The sequence below is a fragment of the Girardinichthys multiradiatus genome, chromosome 4 (assembly GCF_021462225.1).
Source record: "Girardinichthys multiradiatus isolate DD_20200921_A chromosome 4, DD_fGirMul_XY1, whole genome shotgun sequence".
In the NCBI taxonomy this organism is placed as follows: domain Eukaryota; kingdom Metazoa; phylum Chordata; class Actinopteri; order Cyprinodontiformes; family Goodeidae; genus Girardinichthys; species Girardinichthys multiradiatus.
Window position 1 is genome coordinate 47,078,797 of NC_061797.1, and position 21,319 is coordinate 47,100,115.

At 39.3% G+C, this 21,319-nt stretch overlaps 2 protein-coding genes across 2 annotated transcripts in view; one reads left to right on the forward strand and one right to left on the reverse strand.

Annotated features, from left to right (window-relative positions):
* Positions 1-5,639, reverse strand: part of tspan4a (tetraspanin 4a) — a 228,052-nt gene extending 222,413 nt beyond the window's left edge. The window contains exon 1 of the mRNA XM_047364104.1: positions 5,558-5,639. The gene's annotated coding sequence lies outside the window, so the exon portion shown is untranslated. The remainder of the gene's footprint in view (positions 1-5,557) is intronic.
* Positions 5,640-8,994: 3,355 nt separating this feature from the next.
* Positions 8,995-21,110, forward strand: taldo1 (transaldolase 1). The gene is made up of 8 exons (XM_047362340.1): positions 8,995-9,187; positions 13,930-14,053; positions 14,292-14,399; positions 15,469-15,600; positions 18,141-18,316; positions 18,905-19,102; positions 20,424-20,569; positions 20,649-21,110. Exons 1-8 carry the CDS (start codon positions 9,088-9,090, stop codon positions 20,679-20,681), a joined length of 1,017 nt encoding a protein of 338 aa, XP_047218296.1. The 5' UTR covers positions 8,995-9,087; the 3' UTR covers positions 20,682-21,110.
* Positions 21,111-21,319: the final 209 nt, after the last annotated feature.

Below are 21,319 nucleotides of genomic sequence, written 5' to 3' on the forward strand. Positions count from 1 at the left end.
TTAAAGTAGCCGCCCTTTGCCGTGATGACTTAAATATTAACCTTTGGCTCTCTCTCAATGAACCTCTGGGAGGTTCTTTCAAGACTCTTTGGAAACCATTTCAGGCGACCATCTCATGAAGCTCATGGAGAGAACACCAAGACAACAAAGCAGTCATCAGAGCAAAGGGTGGCTTTTTTTTTTTGAAGAATCTAAAATATAAAAATGTTTAAAGTTATTTCACACTTTTTGTTTACTATATAATTCCATGTGTGTAAAAAGCCATGAAAATAAAGAGACCCATTAAGTGAGAAAGTGTATCTAAAACCTTTCACCGGTAGTGTATGTTTACAAGGTCAACACAGTGCCTTGCAGCAGTGTTAAAATCCCTCACATTTTCTATGTGTTGGTATGTTGCAAACACAGTACAGATGTACAAGTAGGTGTTATGGTCAGAAGAGACCAGAATTTCAACCTGAACTGTGAAAGATGCTGCCAACATCAGGCAGTGGGTATGCTTTTATTCAGCAGGGGCATGGAAGCTAGTCAGAGGTTATAGGATGGCTGTGGGTCTAAATATAGGGTAATCCTAGAAGAAACCCTGTTAGAGGTCAAAAAGACTTGAGACTGGTGCAGCAATTTGCCTTCTAGCACGACAATGACACAAAACATGCAGTAAGAGCTACCATGGAATGGTTTAGATCAAAGCATATTCTTGCCTCAGAATGGCTTAGTCAAAGTCCAAAGGTAAATCCAATTAAAAATCTGTTGATAAACATGAACATTAAGGTTCATAGCCACTCCCCATCCTATCAGACTTAAGTTATTTTACAAAGAATAATTGGGAAGAAAACATCAATCACTAGATGTGCAAAGCTGGAGGCAAACTTCTCAGATTTTTAATTGTGTAATAGTTCAACAACCACATATCATTTTCCTCCCACTTTGTGTTGTTCTATCATACAAAGTCCACATAAAATACATGTAATTTATATTTATTTTGGGGGACAAAGTTGTTAAAAGAGATATTTCTTGACATGGGATCTGGCACTCTGCGATGCATTATTCTCATCCCTTTTTTCTTCAGGCTACCCCCAAGAATGTTGCTCTATGGGAGCACAAGACTGAAAATTACAGGTGCAAAACACCCTCTGAGAACAAAGGCAGAGAGGACCAGCTAGGATCTAGCACAAAAAGATAAAACACACTGAAGAACATGTTAGACAGAGCTGTGCTTTCTGTCTTTCTCACACACACACAAACATACACACACACACACACACACACACACTTGCGCATGGCAGCACAATGCAGCCATTATATCCACATTCAGTAGAGGCAATGTTCAAGGCAATCATCCAGGGAGTAGCCACACCTCAAGAAGAAGCCCACTAGTCGACCGCAGACCTATGCTTGGGACAAACACCAGTCATGACGATTAGAAGCAGTCAACAGCTCCTCTGCCAGCATAAAGAAAAACAGATAAATATCTGTTCTAACCCTGAGCAAACGCAGCTTGGTGCTGGTGGCTATTCACAGACTAAATGTAGTCGAAGGGCAGCTGCGGACTGTCCAGAAACATCATTTCGTCACCAGCTCAGCCGAGTTAGAGCTGACAAGATGTGGGAGGACATGGGGTGGGGGGAAGTTGCTTCTGTCTCTTTACTGTGTGCACATCCTGCAATGTGTCAAGGCATTTCTGGCTGTCACTAGGAGCTGCAGGAGAGATTCCACGAGCTGCACTTATTAGGTTATATATAGAGCAAGAGCAGGTGTTTATTTCTAAACAGTGAGTTTTTTCTTTTTCATCTGTCTTTCTGTGGAGTTAAATTCAGCTCAGGGATAATTAACTTGTTTCAAGGGTGCACATTTTAATTGAGTTACTTTACTTGAGTTCTTTCTGCTTTTGTTTACCACATTTTTCACCTGCAGCTTTCACTATTGCCTCCATTTCAAATTCAGCTGCTGATTAATATTAATTATCCATCAATCCTGACCAAATGTAGAACTAAAGCTCCTGTTTGCTACTATTTGTCCATCTCAAAATTATATTCAGATTTGAGCAGAGTAATTAACTGATTGTTAAGACAATATTCACAAACTCAGCTTCTAGTTAGTTTCATTCAGACGTTAACCACAGCAACTGGTGCACTTTCTCCTGGATAGGTTTTCTTGTTTTGTCCTTATCACAACAGTCTCATGAAATACTGGTAATGACAGGATTTCATCTTATGAATTTATAAAAAAAATTGGTAATTTATAGAGACAATTAAATGTCAGTCAGTCATTTTCTATACCCGCTTCTTCCATAGTGGGTCACGGGGAAGCTGGTGTCTATCTCCAGCAGTCTATGGGCGGGAGGCGGGGTACACCCTGGACAGGTCGCCAGTCCATGGCAGAGCAACACACAAACAACCACACACACACTCATTCACACACCTAAGTGCAATTCAGAGAGACCAATTAACCTAACAGGCAAGTCTTTGGACTGTGGGAGGAAGCCAGAGTATCCGGAGAGAACCGGGGAGAACACGAAAACTCCATGCAGAAAGGCGAACCCAGGATCTTCTTGCTGCAAAGCAACAGTGCTACCAACTGCGCCACCGTGCAGCCCCACAAATAAATGTTTTTAATAATAGTTACATTCAGTTTGTTGTGTACATTTTTTGAATCATTATATTAGAGAAAATTACAGGAGAGTTACAGAGGGGAGCTGGAAAGTTCATTGGCATTTCCTTGTTTTCTGTCCAGGAACCGCTCCAGGAACAGAGCCCTGAACATTTGCAGATTCCTCACAATCACTTTTTAAGCTTTTTAAACTGCTATCATCAGATGAACTGTATGGATGAATCAACAGCAGAACCGCCAGCCTACTGCACAGCTTTCTGGCTCAAGCAGTTAAAATAACATCATGTTTTTGTCAGTTTACTATTTTAATCTATTTGAAATTTCTGATATCTAGTCAATGATTGTCAGTCTAATCTGTTACAGATGTTAGAGAACTGATCCTTCATTTTGTTTTATGCTATTTAGTATACAGTTACAATACAATCCGTTAATTTGGTTTGACCTAGAGTTCAAATGACTGAAAAGAAAAAAAAAACTCCAAGAAAAGGGGTCTAAATGTTATTTATAAATCCCGGGTCACCTTTGAGCTATTGTAAATTGTTTGGCATTAGTATTCATGTAAGGCCAGAGTCCCCAAACAAAAACATTGCTACTTGTCTGCAGTTTGCTTTGGATCATTGGAACAAGCCGACTTATTTACAACAAAGCTGGTTCATAAATGTTTTGTGGACAGATGAGTCAGAATAATGACCCTCCTGTGAATCCACCACCCAAACGGATGAGCTGTAAAGCCTCAAAGCAAAGTGGTCAGAATAGTTATCTGACACAAAGATCTTGGTCTGATCCTTTGGTGCAGAAACTGGCCAGAAACACATAAACTATAATTCCACAGTTCGGGGGATGAGCGTGGTTAACCTTCTTAGCTAAGAAAAGCGTGTATGGCTCAGGCGAGGCTAGAAGTGTAACTGTATAAAACTGGCCAATGCTCATCTTTAGCAATGGAGTCAGGAGGTCTACAATAACCAACGATTTCCCTCCTCTACATTAAAGAAAAGCCCTCCTAAGTTGTTTAGGAATAAAAAAGCAAACAGTTTATGGGAGAAAACCTACCAGAGTGAAAGATTTTTTTTGTATAAAAGTGGGCTAAAATTCCTTTAAACTGTGTTTGACTGATTGTCAATTCTTTTTTCTACAACAGACAGCAATTTGTACCACTAACAAAGATTCACCTACTTTTGCAACTTAGAGATAGCAGACATTACATCATTTCAAGAGGTAATGAAACACATGCGGAGCTGGATGATGGAGCAGCGGTCTACCTCACAGCTAGAACGTCTCTATTCTGAGTAGAATGTGAATGCTCTTCCCCCCCCAAGCATGATGGTACACTAGCATCACCTCACAGTGAAAAGCATGTATGTTAGGTCACATGGTGACTCTAAATGGCTGTTAGGTACATTTTTGTGGTGGTCCTGCGATGGACTGCAGTGTCTCAAATGTTAACATCTGGAATTTTCTCCAACCCCATGCATAAATGAAAGAATATTGGATGGTTTTATTCTGGGCTACTGTAGTGGAACAATGTTTACAGTGATCCTTTTCATGCAACTGGAAAATGCAGCTGCTTAAACTAATGGTCATGTTTCTTTGGCCATAAATCTGATGATGCTGTTAATCAGCTTCAACCACTAACAAAATAAGCACAAATCAGAATAATGTTGTCGAACCTAAAAACACATTTGTTTGCAGCTTCATGGTCAGCATCACCTCCCCTCCAAACTGGATGCAGATTATAACCTTTGTGAAGGTCACAGCACAATTAAACATGAATAAATAATCTTTCAGCTGCTGACAAAAATATTGGCAATACTTTTAATATCTTGCATCACTCAGAAAGTCTTTAATCAAGAATATTTAAACACATTTAATAGATTACCTGCAATCAGAATATGTTTTTCCTAGCTGACACACATTCTGGTTTATGTTGTTTTTATGGAAATATCTTGTAGTTACCTTGTGTTCTGCTCTATTGTGGTTTATTAGATGCTAAATAAAGCTGCCTCCTATTCTGTAAAAAAACGATCTCTACGTGGGACTGCTGAGACGTAGCAGAAAATGTAAAATTATTCTCTTTGATTCAGGCAGAAATAATAAACACCAGTACATCTTTTTCAATTTTGAGACATATTTTTGATATTTCTGGGCAGCTTATTTTTCTTCAAAGAAGGCCAGCAAGAACAGAGACAACAGACAGACGTGAGAATAAAATGGCATCACTACTTTCTCATGACATTTTTTTTATTGCTGCCTTACTGCCTTCATTAAAGATTCCATACATTTTTTATGTTCCACATGTAATATGGATCAGATTCATGTAACTTCAGCCAACCCTAACATAAGAGTACATTGTATGGCAGCAAAGTCCTCTGCTCTCTGCCAGCAGGCCAACCATAACTCTGAGAAGTCAGCAAGGCCTGAAGTCCCTGTAACCCCCAAGGAGAAGAAAGCAGGAAAGAAAAGCCGAGCTGCTGGGAGGGGATGCCTTAAGGAATGGTTGGTATTCTGAAATGTTGTTTCTCTCCACAAGTTTATTTCTGTCTGCTTTACCATAATCTAGGAAAACATTCGTCAGCCAATCAGAGAGCTCCATGCCCAGACATTATCATTCTTCCACAACAACATACTGATAAATCACGGGACTAAACAGACAGTAGCTTACAGAGAAGAAAACACCCTGGAGAGTTTAAGGAGGGATTTTTGTGTGAATCTAATCAGTGAGATTAAGTATGATTAATGTAATCCAACCCTAAAGTAAACGGAGTGCAACATTCATTAACCAATTCTTGTGAGATTAATGGAATCAGGATGAAGTTCATCCCTTTAATCAAACAAACCCACCCAACAAAGACTTATTATTTATAAGATCACAGACATCTGTGTAAAGGTTACCAAATCAACAAGAAAGTCACAGAAGCTGCCACACAGCTAATTAAATGTGAGAATGACTTACCTCCAACTTATCTGACAGTCTGCACTCCCAGCTGTCTCTCCTCTTCACTTTGTAACTGACAAAACTTCTCCACTTGGTCTTTTTCACACACTCCCTTCCTCTCTGCTCTCTCACCTAACATGTGTGCACATATGATTATCACTGACAGAAGCTAAGAAGGAAAATGAGGACATCTAGCGGTCAATAAAGCAACAGCACTGACAACAAATTAGTTTTCGATTCAATTCAGTTTATTTATATAGCGTCAATTTACAACAAATGTCGTCTCAAGGCACTTTACAAAGTCAATTCATTCGAGTTATATAGATTTCAAGACGTACATTTCAGTTAACAGTGCAGTCGGATTCAGTTTATTCTTCAAATTGGTTAAAAACGTTTTTCTATCTAAGGAAACCCAGCAGGTTGTATCCAGTCAGTGACTTGCAGCATCCAGGAGTACTTTCTATGGGAAAGAAAAGTGAAACATTAATGGTTGTATCTCTTTTAGTGGCTTCATCCAGTAGAGAAAGACAGCCAAGCAGATGAACTCTGAGCCAGTTTTCAAGTCTAGACGATGGAAGAGAGCACATACAGTTAGTCACAGTAGAAACTCAGCCAGTAGCCATGTCTAGGAGAGACAGGGTTTAACACTGAAAGACAGGGCCAGGTGGACCATCTGTATAAGGTGAGCTTGCAGCAACAGTTTGGACAAGGCCGCTCTCCAGGAGGCTGCCACAGCTAAACACAGAGCCAGGTCAGATGTTGCTTCTAGAAATTCAATCCACCACCTTCTATCTGCTTAGTCATTGCATGATCATAGAAGGGCTGGTGGGTAATTTTAACAATTAACAGGCAAAAAGTGAACACATAACAAACAACTATGGTTGTTAAGATTGGCCAATCAACCTAGCATGTGTGTGTCTGCTTCCATAAGCACTGACTTTATAACACTGAAAATAGTCAAAATGTTAGAGCTTTCAGATTCAGTTACATACAGTTAACTTAAATCATTTTTGTAATACAATACAGTAAATTTCAGTTGCTAATTGGTAAATAGGTTGTCTATCAATTGCAACAAGTGCTTGACTGCAGCAATCCCTCATCCTGAGCAAGCATGCTGTGACAGTGGAAAGGAATGACTCGATTTTAACACGAAGACACACCCAGCAGAACCAGCCTCATGACAAGCAACCTTCAGTCTTGACATGAGAAAAAAAATCAATCCAATGAATTCCTCACTTGCTACAGTTCAGTTGTCTTTACTCATCCTTATCTTTACCGTTTTTGTTGTTGTTTCATCAAAATCTTTCCTGTTGTTCTGTTGTTTTTTTTCCCTCTATACTGTCCACATTGTGTACATTATTGTAGTGCTAAATAAAAATTAAGTACACCATGCGTTTCATCCTAAAGGCAACCAGGCCTTGCACAGAAAATTATTATTTAAGTCAATGTTTTAATCTAGATGAATACAGAGGGATCTTGGGTCTTCCAACACCTTAATATTTCTGCCAGAATAAAAATTGTGCTCAGCTTATTTCCACTCCTCTTAAGCTTCACAATAATTTCTTTCATCTGGTTCACATTTAAGATTTGATTGTTCCCTCACCAAACCATAAGAGAAGTCCTATTATTTGTACACAGTAGAACATTACATTGCATATCTTTAAAGTTGTCCATATAATAAATTCTATTCACAATTCATATTTTATGAGACTCAATGGGTTTTCCTGGTGCTCTATGAATGCTTCGTAAAATGTGTAATTTATTTACCCTTTAAGATGTTTTATGCACTAAAAATAATTTTATACGGCAAAGGTGTCACATAAAACTCAAGGCTTTTGAAATTATTAAGTAAACAGAAAGACCGGATGAAAAACCTGTTCTTTGTGATGATATTCTCTAACTGTCTAATTGTTATTGGCTCCTGATGTAGCCTCAGGTCATTCAGTAAGTTGTTGCTGTATTTTAACTATTGTCAATTGTTGTTACCCATTACATTTAATCTGTCACAGTTCTCTGTGCATCAACAGTTACAGGCAGAACCCTATTTGCAAAGCATCCCTCTATAAATGCGCATGACACCATCATTTTGCTGCCTTAGCCTGAGGTCTGACGAGCTAATGCGTTGCTTTTAAACACAAGTACATTTTCTGAAAGGCAAGAAGGGTGAGTTTGACTTCTGTAATAGTTTCTGAAATCGAATTGTTGTTGTATTATTGCAAATAAAACTGACAGTGAGTAAGCTGTGAGTGGAGGGGTCAACAATTTAAGAGGAATAATTGTCTCATCACACTAAAAAGACACAATCTAGCAATCTGGATAACATGATAGCCAATGGCACATCTGCTGAACCAACCCAGTCTCATGTGCAAATAATGAATCAAGAAATTATGCATTTATGTAAACAATGTTCTACAGTTCAGACAAATTTCTCATTGCAACCAGGTTAAATGTTGCAAATTAGCTCTCTCATATCTCTCTCTAATATCCTTTTTTTTTTCAGAAAAACAAAAGATCATTAAGACTCACAGAAGCAAAAACGTTACTTTGAGTCCCTGCATGACTATAGCTATGAGGCCGTTGTTTACAGCTATAGCGTTCGTTATAGTATGTTTAATTAATTTGCTCGTTAATAAACCCAGCAGTGACATTAGCTTCCGTTCATCAAATGTTCATGCACTGTTTATAAATAAATAGATACAGTGCATTTTAAAAGTATTCACACCCCTTGATCTTTGTCACGTTTTGCCATGTTACAACCTCACACTTCAGTGCTGGAATTTAATGTTCACCTGAGGCCTTCACAGAACAATAAATTACACACAGTGGGGGGCTCTATTTACTGTTTAACTGGCTTCCAAAGGCAGTATCTATCTTTCCATTTCAAAGTATTTTTCTACAGTTTAAGGGTCACTGCTTTGAAGAAAAATTCCCTATATTTAATAGTATTTACGTAGTATTAACAAGATGCAAAAACATGGTAAATAATTACTAGTAATATTAATTCTGTTAATTTCTAATTAAATCTGAAATATTATTGCAGATTTGAAGAATACATTTGAATATGTTTCGTGTTCAAGTTTCAGTAGTTCAACTCAAAGAATTAATCAAAATCATACACAGTTTTTTCTGTTAATTTGCATGATTGCCACTTATAGGCATGGCTTATTTTCTGTGAAACCGAATGTTGGGTTTTAATTAGCTGAATGCCATCATCAAAAATAACACAAATGAACGCTTCAAATATATCACTGTGTGTAATTGGTCTATGTAAAATGAATTTGAAAACAACCAGTTTTTAGACTATATTCTCATTAATGGAGATACGCCTATTTTAATCATCTCAACTTTACTTTTCAAACGATGTGAAAATGTATTTGTAATTTATGAAATATATTTCATAAATATTCCAACTTTTTTTAATCACTTCCTCTCTGGTTGCGCGTTCCCGATGACTCCTTCCTCCAGCGCGGCGCGCTCCCGCCTTCTCCACTTTCCGGGTCGCTCTCACGTGTTTTCTGTGTATAAAAGGGTCCCAGTCTGCGCTCATCATGTCTAGCGGGTCACCAGACAAACGCAGAAAGATGGAGTCGGCCCTCAACCAGCTAAAGAAGCTCACCGTGGTGGTGGCGGACACGGGAGATTTTAACGGTAAAAAGGACCCACGTCCACTCCCGAGTTGCTGTTAGCTCATTAGCTTGTTAGCTAACTGTTGGAGCAGGAAGAATCCAGGTTTTAATGTAACTGACCGCCAGGTCGACATCGGCAGTGGGTGTTTATAATATCTCTGGTTAGTCGGATAAACTAATGTTAGTTTTAAAGATATTTTAAACAAGTTTTTGCACTAATGTGCCACTATGTAACTAAACGTTGACAGTGTTCTAATCCTATTATTTGTCGTTATTGTTACCCTACTTATTTGCTAACTGCGCTAGCTAGAACAGCGTTATTTTCAATTTACATTAATAAAAGTGACGTACATCAACATTAAACGTATAATTTATCTTATGTTGCGTTCAATAACTGAACAGAAACAAAAATTTAGCTCCAAATGAGTCTGATGATAGTAAGAAAATGCTAACAACGCTTAAACCCTCTGTGCTTATTGATATTCAACAGGAGGTTGTGCATTTTTCCTCCTTCATGCATGTTATCTCTCGCACCACAGCGGACAAGGTTCTGTTTCTCAATAGGTCAGAATGAGGAACAGTTTGCAGTAATTCTGTTGCACTGTGTTGCAAACAACCCAGTTCCTTGTGCACAAGCTGCAGACTCAGGATGACATGACAGAACTGGTTCTAGAAAGTAGATCACTGCTGAAATCACAGAGCAGGAGTGGACTTCATGCTTGAACTGTTTCACTGCCAATGCTTGTTTTTCAAGGCCTCTTTAAATTCAGCTTTTGACTAAACTTAATGGATTTCAGTTTTGATAATAATAGGAAATAAAAGTATGACAGCATCATTTTTGAAATCAAAAATGTTTTTATCTGAAAGAACTATAAAGTATTTTTTTTTAAAGTGATCCAAAGATGACGTGTGCGTTAAATTAAGACGGCTCCAAAAGATTTGGCAGGTAGTCTTAAGTCTCACAGTTTACATTAAAAATAATTAGTTTTTCTGTAAAAATAGCAGGACTTTAATTTGTTCCTCTAAATTGTACTTCAGCTCATTTTTTTAAATTTGTAATTTAAATATTATTTTATTTATTTTGTATTTAGTTTATGTATTGCCATAACAACTGGTATCATTACATTTACTCTTGTGTTACTGTAAAATGACATCATGAATCAAACTAAAATGACTGATTTTATTATTTTTCAAAGCAAGCATTGTAGGTTATTTATGAAATTTCCAGTAGATAGAATCCTGATCATATGTGGTCTATTTCAACATGTGTTCACTTAGCCAATCAGGCTCTAGCAGGAATGTCAAAAATAAATCTAAGTTCAGTAAATGTCACATTTTGTCAGGAAACGTTTTTGCAATCTGTAAATATTAGCTACTTTGTAATACGAGGGAGGATTTTTATTTTATTTTTTTTACAGCCAGCAGCTTGCGTGTACATTTAAATTCATTTAAATAAACCTAAAGCTAATAAACTAATTTAACAAACCCTAATTCTTGTAAAGTAAAACCAGCTAAAAAAAAAAAAAGAATGACAAATTTATAATTAACTTTCTACATACATGCAACTTTCAATACATGCTAAAGTTTACCTGCGAAATCCAAAAACAACATGGAAATTTGTCATTTGACTATTTGCTCTCATGTTTCAGCACGCCATCATTTCATACGCTTAAAATACTCCTATACCACATAAAATCCTGCACATCAGTAATGTCTTTAGATGTACAGTCTTATCTCGACTGCATTGGCTACTTCTGGCAGAAACGCTAATGGTAAAACAAACCCATCATGAAATGAGTTTCTTCAGGACACCAGTTAAATGAAGAAGTATGATTTTCATCACTAAACTGCACACAGAAACTGCATTTAGTCATTTTTTTTGTCAGTCAGTCAATATTTCTTTATGCTCTCATGGAACAAACAGTGCAGAAAATAGTAAAAGTAACAATCCCAACAATACAGCCGGTTTTTAAAGTTGCCACAATAATTCAAAATTCCTCGGTATTTTTTATTTTCACGATAAACAATATGATAAATGCCCAACTGTGACTTGGTTTGTGTAATCTAGGTTTTGCACAGATGTTGTAAGAGGTGTGTATTCAGCTGTTGCAAGCTCAGACGTGTTCATATTGAGCATTATGTCTGTCTGTTAGCTCTAATCTACCACAACACACACACTGTTTACTCTTACCTCCCCCAGGAGCTGGTTTTGACACTGGGGGGGGGTTGTGAAATCCAGTTAATTGGTGTAAAAGGGACCATTGTCTAGATAAGAATTTATTTATTTATTTAATTTGTCTTTTTTCAAACGAAATGTAAGAATTGCTGCATAATTTGAGCAAACAGCCTTATTTGGGAGTAATGAATTCATAACTAGTGGATGAATGATGCATTTCTTGTCCAAACACACTGGAATGCTGAAAGATTCCCACCGTCCAGCCTCTGTGTGGGAAAAGGTAGCAACACAGCAGCTACTGAACAGACGCCGGCTTTGTTCTGAAGCTGAAGGGCTTGGAACATAATTAAGACTCGGCTTCTTCAAAACCACTTTTAATCTGTGGAAACCTGTATGCCTGTGTATTTTAGGTTGAACTGAATTATTTTAATTTTTTGTGGTGGTAACATGCATTGTTGGAGGCTTTGTCGGCATCATTGGCTCATCATTTCTGTTAAATATTTGTTGTTGAATGTTGCTCTGTAGTGAGATCTGCACTAGTTGGAAAATATGTTATCAGTGTTTGCCTCGTTTCTCCAATTATTTTAAAGAATTGTCGAGTACCCAGACCTTTTCTGCAGCAAATGAACAATATGTTGTAGAAACATTTATACACTAGAGGGCAGCATTTCGTAATGGCTTCAGCCTTTTATATTTCATTTGTTAGGCATGAAAGTTCTCTAAGCTTGCATATACACTGACACTGCTCAAAAAAATAAAGGGAACCCTTAAACAACACAATATAACTCCAAGTAAATCAAACTTCTGTGAAATCAAACTGTCCACTTAGGAAGCAACACTGATTGACAATCAATTTCACATCTTGTTGTTCAAATGGAAAAGACAACAGGGGGAAATCTTTGGCGATTAGCAAGACACACTCAATAAACGAGTGGTTCTGCAGGTGGGGACCACAGACCACTTCTCAGTACCTATGCTTTCTGGCTGATGTTTTGGTCACTTTTGAATGTTGGTGGTGCTTTCACACTCGTGGAACCATGAGACAGACTCTACAACCCACACAAGTGTCTCAGGTAGTGCTGCTCATCCAGGATGGCACATCAATGCGAGCTGTGGCAAGAAGGTTTGCTGTGTCTGTCAGCGTAGTGTCCAGAGCCTGGAGGCGCAGCCAGGAGACAGGCCAGGACACCAGGAGACGTGGAAGAGGCCGTAGGAGGGCAACAACTAAGCAGCAGGACCGCTACCTCCGCCTTTGTGTAAGGAGGAACAGGAGGAGCACTGCCAGAGTCCTGCAAAATGACCTCCAGCAGGCCACAAAAGTGCATGTGTCTGCACAAACGGTTAGAAACCGACTCCATGAAGATGGTATGAGGGCCCGTCGTCCACAAATAGGGGTTGTGCTCACAGCCCAACACCATGCAGGACGCTTGGCATATACCAGAGAACACCAGGATTGGCAAATTCGCCACTGGCACCCTGTGGTCTTCACAGATGAAAGCAGGTTCACACTGAGCACATGTGACAGATGTGAAAGAGTCTGGAGACACCGTGGAGAGCGATCTGCTGCCTGCAACATCCTTCAGCATGAGTGGTTTGGCAGTGGGTCAGTAATGGTGAGGGGTGGTATTTCTTTGGAGGGCCGCACGGCCCTCCATGTGTTTGCCAGGTAGCCTGACTGCCATTAGGTACCGAGATGAGATCCTCAGACCCCTTGTGAGACCATATGCTGGTGCGGTTGGTCCTGGGTTCCTCCTAATGCAGGACGATGCTAGACCTCATGTGGCTGGAGTGTGTCAGCAGTTCCTGCAAGATGAAGACATTGAAGCTATGGACTGGCCCGCCCGTTCCCCAGACCTGAATCTGATGGAGCACATCTGGGACATCATGTCTCGCTCCATCCATCAACGTCACGTTGCACCACAGACTGTCCAGGAGTTGGTGGATGTTTTAGTCCAGGTCTGGGAGGAGATCCCTCGGGGGACCCTCGCCGTCTCATTAGGAGCATGACCAGGCGTTGTAGGGAGGTCATACAGGAACGTGGAGGTCACACACAATACTGAGCCTCATTTTGACTTGTTTTAAGGACATTACATCAAAGTTGGATCAGCCTCTAGTGTGTTTTTCCACTTTAATTTTGTGTGTGACTCCAAATCCAGGCCTCCATTGGTAAATAAATTTGATTTCCATTGATGATTTTTGTGTGATTTTGTTGTCAGCACATTCAACTTTGTACAGAACAAAGTATTCAATGAAAATATTTCATTCATTCAGATCTAGGATGTGTTATTTGAGTGTTCCCTTTATTCTTTTGAGCAGTGTGTTTCATTTTCAAGTAAAGCATGAGTTTAATCTGTAATATTTGGACAGTTATTATACAATTTTAAAGATTAAAACAAACTCTGGAATAATAATGACTTATATTAATAAATGGTCTAAAATTGGACTCTTTGCTATCAGTACAACATTACAAGATGATCTCTTTCTGAAGGAAAAACTGAGACTCATTACCTCACCCACCTAGTGTCTGGCTTAGTTCATGTTTGATTCTGGTTGAACGTGTGACTGATCCACTTCTTCTGTCCTTGCAGCCATCGATGAGTATAAACCTCAGGATGCAACCACTAACCCATCTCTGATCCTGGCGGCGGCTAAGATGCCAGCCTACCAGCCCCTTGTGGACCAGGCCATTAAATATGGCATTGCTAAAGGAGGGTAAGAAAAACCAAATATAATGATTGCCACTTTAGTGTTTCATTTAAATGTAAATGTGAGTTTGTGTGTGAGTCCTTTCCAAAAGAGGAATTCTAACTTTTTTATTCTTTTCATGCTATTACTTCAGACAATACCTGCCGTACGTTAAACACGTCCCAGCTTGAATGGATCCTTCTGACGAATATCTATATAATCCATTATCACTGTAAATCTGACATTAAAGTTTCTGTTTTTTAAGAACTGAAGAGGAGCAGGTAACCAACACCATGGACAAGCTGTTTGTGAGCTTCGGACTGGAGATCCTGAAGAAGGTCCCAGGCAGAGTCTCGACGGAGGTGGATGCCCGGTAGGTGCAGACTGCATACCTTCGGTCGAAAAGGATTCGCATTTAATGTTTACACTAACTTTTCCAGTGTAGAGAGAGAAGTAGGGCTGCTCAGTTGGAGGAATAATTGCTCAGTATTCTCAGTTATTTAAAACTATTGCTCATGGAGTCTGGAAAAACATGTGTTGCTGTGGCAACGTATTATTCAAATGTAGAATGATTGCATAAAAAATACACTCAAAAAAATCCGTAATATAGTGTAATTCAACGAGGTCTAAATTAAATGCTAAATTGAAAATAAAAGAAAAAGATAAGACATTTAAAATAAATAAATAACTAAAAATCATGAATTAAAAAGGAGTAAGATAGGAAAATTAATAACTGTCAGGAGTAAAAATAAGACAGTTATTTCGACTAAAAAAACTGCGCATGTTTTAGTGAACTAGGCTACATCTTGACTTGCTGCATCAGCGGCTCAAAGATCACTCTGCTCAAATTGCTGTGGTGCAGACACCGTCAAGTTGGACGTTTTTGATCCATGTCTGTGTCCGGGGATCTCTACCTTCTCGTTTGCTGAATGCAGCTGCTGACGTCGCTGTTTCCGCCACTCATTTTATACCGTTGCAGTTTTTAGTCTTTCATGCCCGACATTTTTCTGGTATGAAACTGTGAAGTTTCGTTCAGATGTCGTGTATCCCTTCACATCTGCCACTGGGACATCTCGCTGCTCCCAACTTTTCCTTCTGCCATCTTTATTTTAAGCAATAACAATAAGACGTTAAGCTTAGTCTGATTTATTTAATTTTTCTATCTGTGAACACACGCTTGAATATACTATATAAACAAAATCGTTTCATGCAGTCAAACTGAAGATGCCCAGCAGCCGTAAGCAAGTTAATGATGGATTTCCTTAGAGGATGAATGCTAATGAAATCCAGAAAGCTTTCCTGTCCTTGTTGGATAAGTATGGGGAAAGTTAAACTAATAATGTAAGGCGTGTGATAAAATAGGAGCCTGAAAACATTTATAAACAGAGTCATATTTTAACTTGAAGCATCTGAATCACCACTTATGGTCTTTGTTGCCACAGATTGTCTTTTGATAAAGAGGAGATGCTGAGAAGAGCTTTGAAGCTCATTGCTCTTTATGAAGAGGCAGGCATCAGCAAGGAGCGTGTGCTCATCAAACTGTCTTCAACATGGGAAGGAATCCAGGCTGGCAAGTAAGTACGCAGTGTTAATAATGTTCACTCCCTCTTGGTTATGCTTTAATGTACATTAGGTCAGTGGTTCTTCATTTTTCATACAGAAACCGTACGATCTGATAGAAATTATGAATAAAATACAATATTAGAAGCTAAATCACCCAGCCAGCCATACTTCAGACATGAAACTATATTATGATTGCCAGTCAGTGTCATAGCATTCAAACATGGGCCTGAACTCTGTGATGAAAACCCACCGTCTAACGTCTGGTTTTCATTCCAAGTCAGGCTTTGTGTTTGTGTGTGTAGCTTGGAAATGATGTACGGTACTTTGATACCTCTACTTATCAGAAAGCAAGATTCATCTGAAATGGACAGTCAAACAAACATTTCCCACATAGTTATTAAAATATGTGATGATTAAAGGTTTTCTTTGCTTGACCACTGATGTTTTAGAGAGGCAGAAACTGCAAACGATTGTCTGTCTAAATAAATGTGAACCCACCAAATTTAAGGGCTTTTATTTTTCAGTGTTTAAAATAAAATGTAATGAATCCTTTAATAATTTAGGACAATTTATTCTTCACATGAAGAGTTGTGGCCTTATGAAAAATATGTGCCAGTTGCAACATCATCTATGTCGAAATGAGTGAGGAGACGATACTCTTATTTAGTGGCTTTATATGGAACTGCAGCAGTTGGCTTACATTAACATGTCGGTGGGAGCAACGGTAGACGCACAGGCACTCACGACTGTACCGCGATCTTCAGAACATCCACACTTCTGGGAAGTACGGTATCTGTTGTAGTCCACACATGGCACAAACCAAATCACTTCATCAGAATGATCTACAATCTAGACCAGTGTGTCTCAATCCTGTTCCTGATTGATTTTAGCTGTGCCTCTGCTCCAGTGCACCTGATTGCAATGATTCAATTTCCTCCACAACATGCCACCGCGGGCTGCAGAATCCTGTTAATTGCGCATTCATGTACGCCACGTGTGCGGCAGCATAGAAACACCTAAAACATGCCTGAGGACCAGGGCTGAGAAACGCTAATCTAGACCAAATTATTGATTACTGAAGTGAAACTGTAATTGATCTCGTGAGATTTATAACACAAAGCTGTGGATTACATGATGATTTCTGTTGGGATTTGTTTTGTAGGAACTCAGAGCTCCACAGTAGTTTCTCAAAATGTTTGCTGTGGGGAAAAAAGCTCATGACCAGCCGAACTCTAAACTATAAAAACTGAAGTCTTTTAGGGTTCTTGACAAAAGCATCGACCTTTTTCACATTTTCTCCAGTTTCGGACACGAACTGCAGCGGATTAAATTGGGATTTTATGTGATGACCAACACAAAGTAGTTACATACTTCAGGGGGAAGAAAAAATACAGTCTTCAAAATTCTGACCTGCGTTTATATTTAGCCTCACGAGTCGATCCTTTGTCGAACTGCTTCACTGCTATTGCTGCTGCACTTTTCTTTTCTTTTTTTTTTTTTTTTGCCTGCTTAGCACATCTAGGTTTGCAGTTGATGACTTGAACCGTACTCACTCAGGTGTCCAAAACGTGGGATATTTTTTAGAAACATCTCTGGTGTATCTGTTGGCCTCATGATGCTGTGTGCTCATTAATGTTCTCTAACAAACCTTTCAATGCTGAGGTTAAGTTGCATGCAGGTGGACTCTATTTACCACACTTCTCAAGTTTGTATAAAAACTAAAACTTTAAAAACATCATTTTCCACCCACATCAGTTATGTGCATAAATAACCTCCCAATGAGGTGGAGCTTTGTTGTTCAGTGATGATATGTTATTTCAAGGGGTGAGAGTAATTTCATGAGGCACTGTATTTCATTTTGGTTGTGAAGTAAAGAAACTAGCTATCTCTACAAAGAGCCACGGAAGTTTGACTTTTAGGGCACATTTGTACCCCTCAACATATAACGCATGTCTATCTGAAATCACTTCTGTCCCCTGGTCAGATGTTGATGAGAAAAATGCAGAGTATGCAAAATTTTACTACGTGAAATGACACCCTCTTTGTTCGTGGTGTCAAAGATTGACACGAGATTGTGACCTTTGGGGCCTGGACTTAAGAAGGAACATTCCTCCCTAAGTGACGTCCGTCAGCTTGAGGCTGTTCTCACGACATGTTCACAACCAACTGCTTTTGATCCTTGAAATTTATGGCACCAGTTTACGTGCAAAGGGTGAACTTGTGTAATATGTTTGAATTGGTGCCTCATTTCTCCACCCTAAGTTGTATTGAAACAAAGTGAGCATCCCTTGCTGTTGGAGACGCTACGGGGGAAATGTGATGGATGGAGAGTTGGCATATTTACTGATTGCACAAGCTAAATGATGAATCAGTAATAGCCAATGAGCAGAAAGTACACATCCACTGTTTGATACCAGAGACTGAATCAGTCCTAATCGATACAGTTCTGAAATCAGAACCTGGTTTGTCTTGATTGCCCATATTCTCATCAAGTTCTTCTGTCTTTTCTGGTGAGTTGCAATGGTAAACCTGTTTTCTTGCTGTTCTACAGGGAGCTTGAGGAGAAGCACGGTGTTCACTGCAACATGACGCTGCTATTCTCCTTCGCTCAGGCTGTTGCGTGTGCAGAAGCAAAGGTCACGCTCATCTCGCCCTTCGTTGGACGCATCCTTGACTGGTACAAGGAGAACACAGACCGTAAAAGCTTTGAGCCCCATGAAGACCCAGGTAACGACAGCCAGTCTGAATTAGCTACAGCGGTTGTGGCTGAAACTGTAAAGACTGTTAATACAAGACCAGTACAGGAGTCCTGTAGTGACTCGTACCCTACAGCCTTGAATACTCTGAAATATTTTCAGAATCGTTGCATCTGATGAACTGTGAGCTCGGTGTAAGCAATCAATCCAAACAAGTGGATTCTGATGAGGCGACTTGCCTACTAGCTGTCGTTAAACATATCCTCTCATCTTACTCTATGGTTTCTGATCATTAGGCAACATGTTGATATAAAGCAGTAAGCAATGAAAGCAACACGACTAAAGAGCTGCATTTGGTCCTAAAGAGTGGATTTTTGCAGCTTAAAATGATATTATGACTTTAACAGTTTGGGGTGTGATGCCCAGCTGGATCCAGAGTTTACAGACTGTAATGTAAAGTTGTAGCTTTGTTACCTGACCTCAGAAAATTGTTAAAGATGTATTTCATCATGGAGAGGCTTATTTGAAAAATATCAGGAGTAAAACGGTGTTAGTTAGGCAGTTGCCAACACCTTTTTGTGTTTTAACCTTTTCAGCTTGTCGTTTTCTTCTTTCCTAGGTGTGATAAGTGTGACCAAGATTTACAACTACTACAAGAAGTTTGGCTACAGCACTGTTGTGATGGGCGCCTCCTTCAGAAACTCTGGGGAAGTGAAGGCCCTGGCTGGTTGTGACCTGCTCACCATCTCCCCTGGACTGCTGGCAGAACTCAGCCAGGATCACAGCGCCGTCACTGCAATGCTCAGTGTGGAGAAATGTAAGAAGACTTTTTTTCTAGACAATTCAGGTTAATGTTGCAAAACATGCAATGAATCTAACTTGGTTCAGTATCTATATAAATTCCAGCTATTTTCAGTTTGTTTTTGTTTTAATGAACAAAGTTAGTCCGGACCTAAAGCACGAGTAGAGTTTTTCCCTCTTCATTTCATTCTCTACTGAAGAGACATTTTAACATTCAAAAGTACCGTATTTTCCGCACTATAAGGCGCACCGGATTATAAGGCGCACCTTCAATGAATGGCCTATTTTAGAACTTTTTTCATATATAGGGCGCACCGGATTATAAGGCGCATAGAATAGAAGCTACTGCAGTCAAACGTTTGACTGGGGTTGCGTTATGCATCCACTAGATGGAGCTAAAGAGAATGTCAACAAAACAGTCAGATAAGTCAGTCAGTCAAACTTTATTAATACACTACAAACCAGCGTTCTGATAACTCCATTCACTCTCATGGTAAGATCTCCTCTACATAGAATTATATTGAATAGAGCCAATAGTTAGGAATGCATTGGAGTCTATAAAGTTGAAGTTGAAATCAAACGTTAGTTAAAACGTGAAAGGGAACTTTTCCCTGATTCAGTAAACACGTAAAAGAAACAGTTTGATGCACTAAATCAAACGTTAGTACATTCACAATATAATAGCGTTAACTGTTGAATTCTCTCGCTGCTGCTCTATTCCCATGTTCGACTGCGTAGCTGACAGCCTTGAGTTTGAACTCAGCATCGTAAGCGTGTCTCTTGAAAGGTGCCGTTTTGGGGTCGTTATACACACACAAGTGGTGTTGGACTAGGAGTAAGCACAGTACAGGTGTTTACCGCTATTACTTCCCTGACTACGGTAGCCGTAATGCTGCAAGCGGTGCAGCTTTGTAGTTTACCAGTCGTACTGAAACATTTTGACAGAACGCCGTGTACAACCAGTATGGATCAACCAATTAACCAATTGATCCATATATAAGGCGCTCCGGATTACAAGGCACACTGTCATTTTTTGAAAAAATTAATGGTTTTTAAGTGCGCCTTATAGTGCGGAAAATACGGTACTTTCTCTGCAGATGGTCTGCACTGTACATTTACACGAAATGTTTTTATTGCATTCAACGTGTGGCTTTAAACCTAGCAAATTTAATGTCCTGCCATCTTTAGGTGCTGCAGAAGTAGTGATGCAGTTTCAGCTAAAATGGATCACCGTGCTTGATTTGATCTTTAGGACAAATGTGGTTTTGTTTTAATCGACTGGAGGACATCTGAGAGGATGGTGTTTCCACATTCACATTATCGGTATGTTTTTGCAGCCAAGGCGTGCGATCTGGAGAAGATCCACCTGGATGAAAAGGCTTTCCGCTGGCAGCACAATGAGGACCGCATGGCCGTGGAGAAATTGTCTGATGGCATCCGCAAGTTTGCTGCTGACGCCATCAAGCTGGAGACTATGATCAAAGTAAGGTTGGAACTTGTTTTTCTATAAAAGATCATACACAAATTATTCCTAAGGAATTAAAATGAATTTGTCGCCACAGGAGAAGATGCTAAACGTAAAAAATGGCCAGTGATGGAAGGATCCGGTGTCTCCAGCTGCAGTCGATGAGGTCCAAAGAGGATGCCCTCTTTGTCCACAGATGCCTAGCAGAGGTGCCGGAGGAACCTCCTCTACCCTCTTCTCAAACTCCAGGGACCAGCCTCCTTAATAAACACCCCTCCTCTCTGAGGGTGGGACTGTTTTCTGACCAAATATAAATGATTATTATTGCTTCAGTGGGTGTTGGATGATTTTAATATTTAAATTTGCCCAGAAAAGTGATTTTAATTTTGAAAAACAAATTTCTTGTGTGATTTCATGACTTGAAGGGACTAAAGACACTTTTTGGCAGTATAAGAAAACAATGTTTTTTCTGAACTCGGATATTTGCTCTAAACCACGTCTTAAAGGTAATTGCACCGTTATTTCTTAAACTAATAAAGTTCACTCCTGATGAAAATCATTCTATTTCCTGGCTTGATTTATTTTATTTTTTTCAGTTTTTTGAGTGTCTTCACCTCTGAGTTTCAGCATGTTAACGCGGACTGTGATTAAAAATATGCCGAGTATTTTGAACGGAGTGCAGAATCCTGCTCTTGTTCTTTAGGTCCTCCTCTTGACATGCAGCTATTGTACTGCCTCGTCACCCACCCCTGGTCCAGCCAGTTTAAC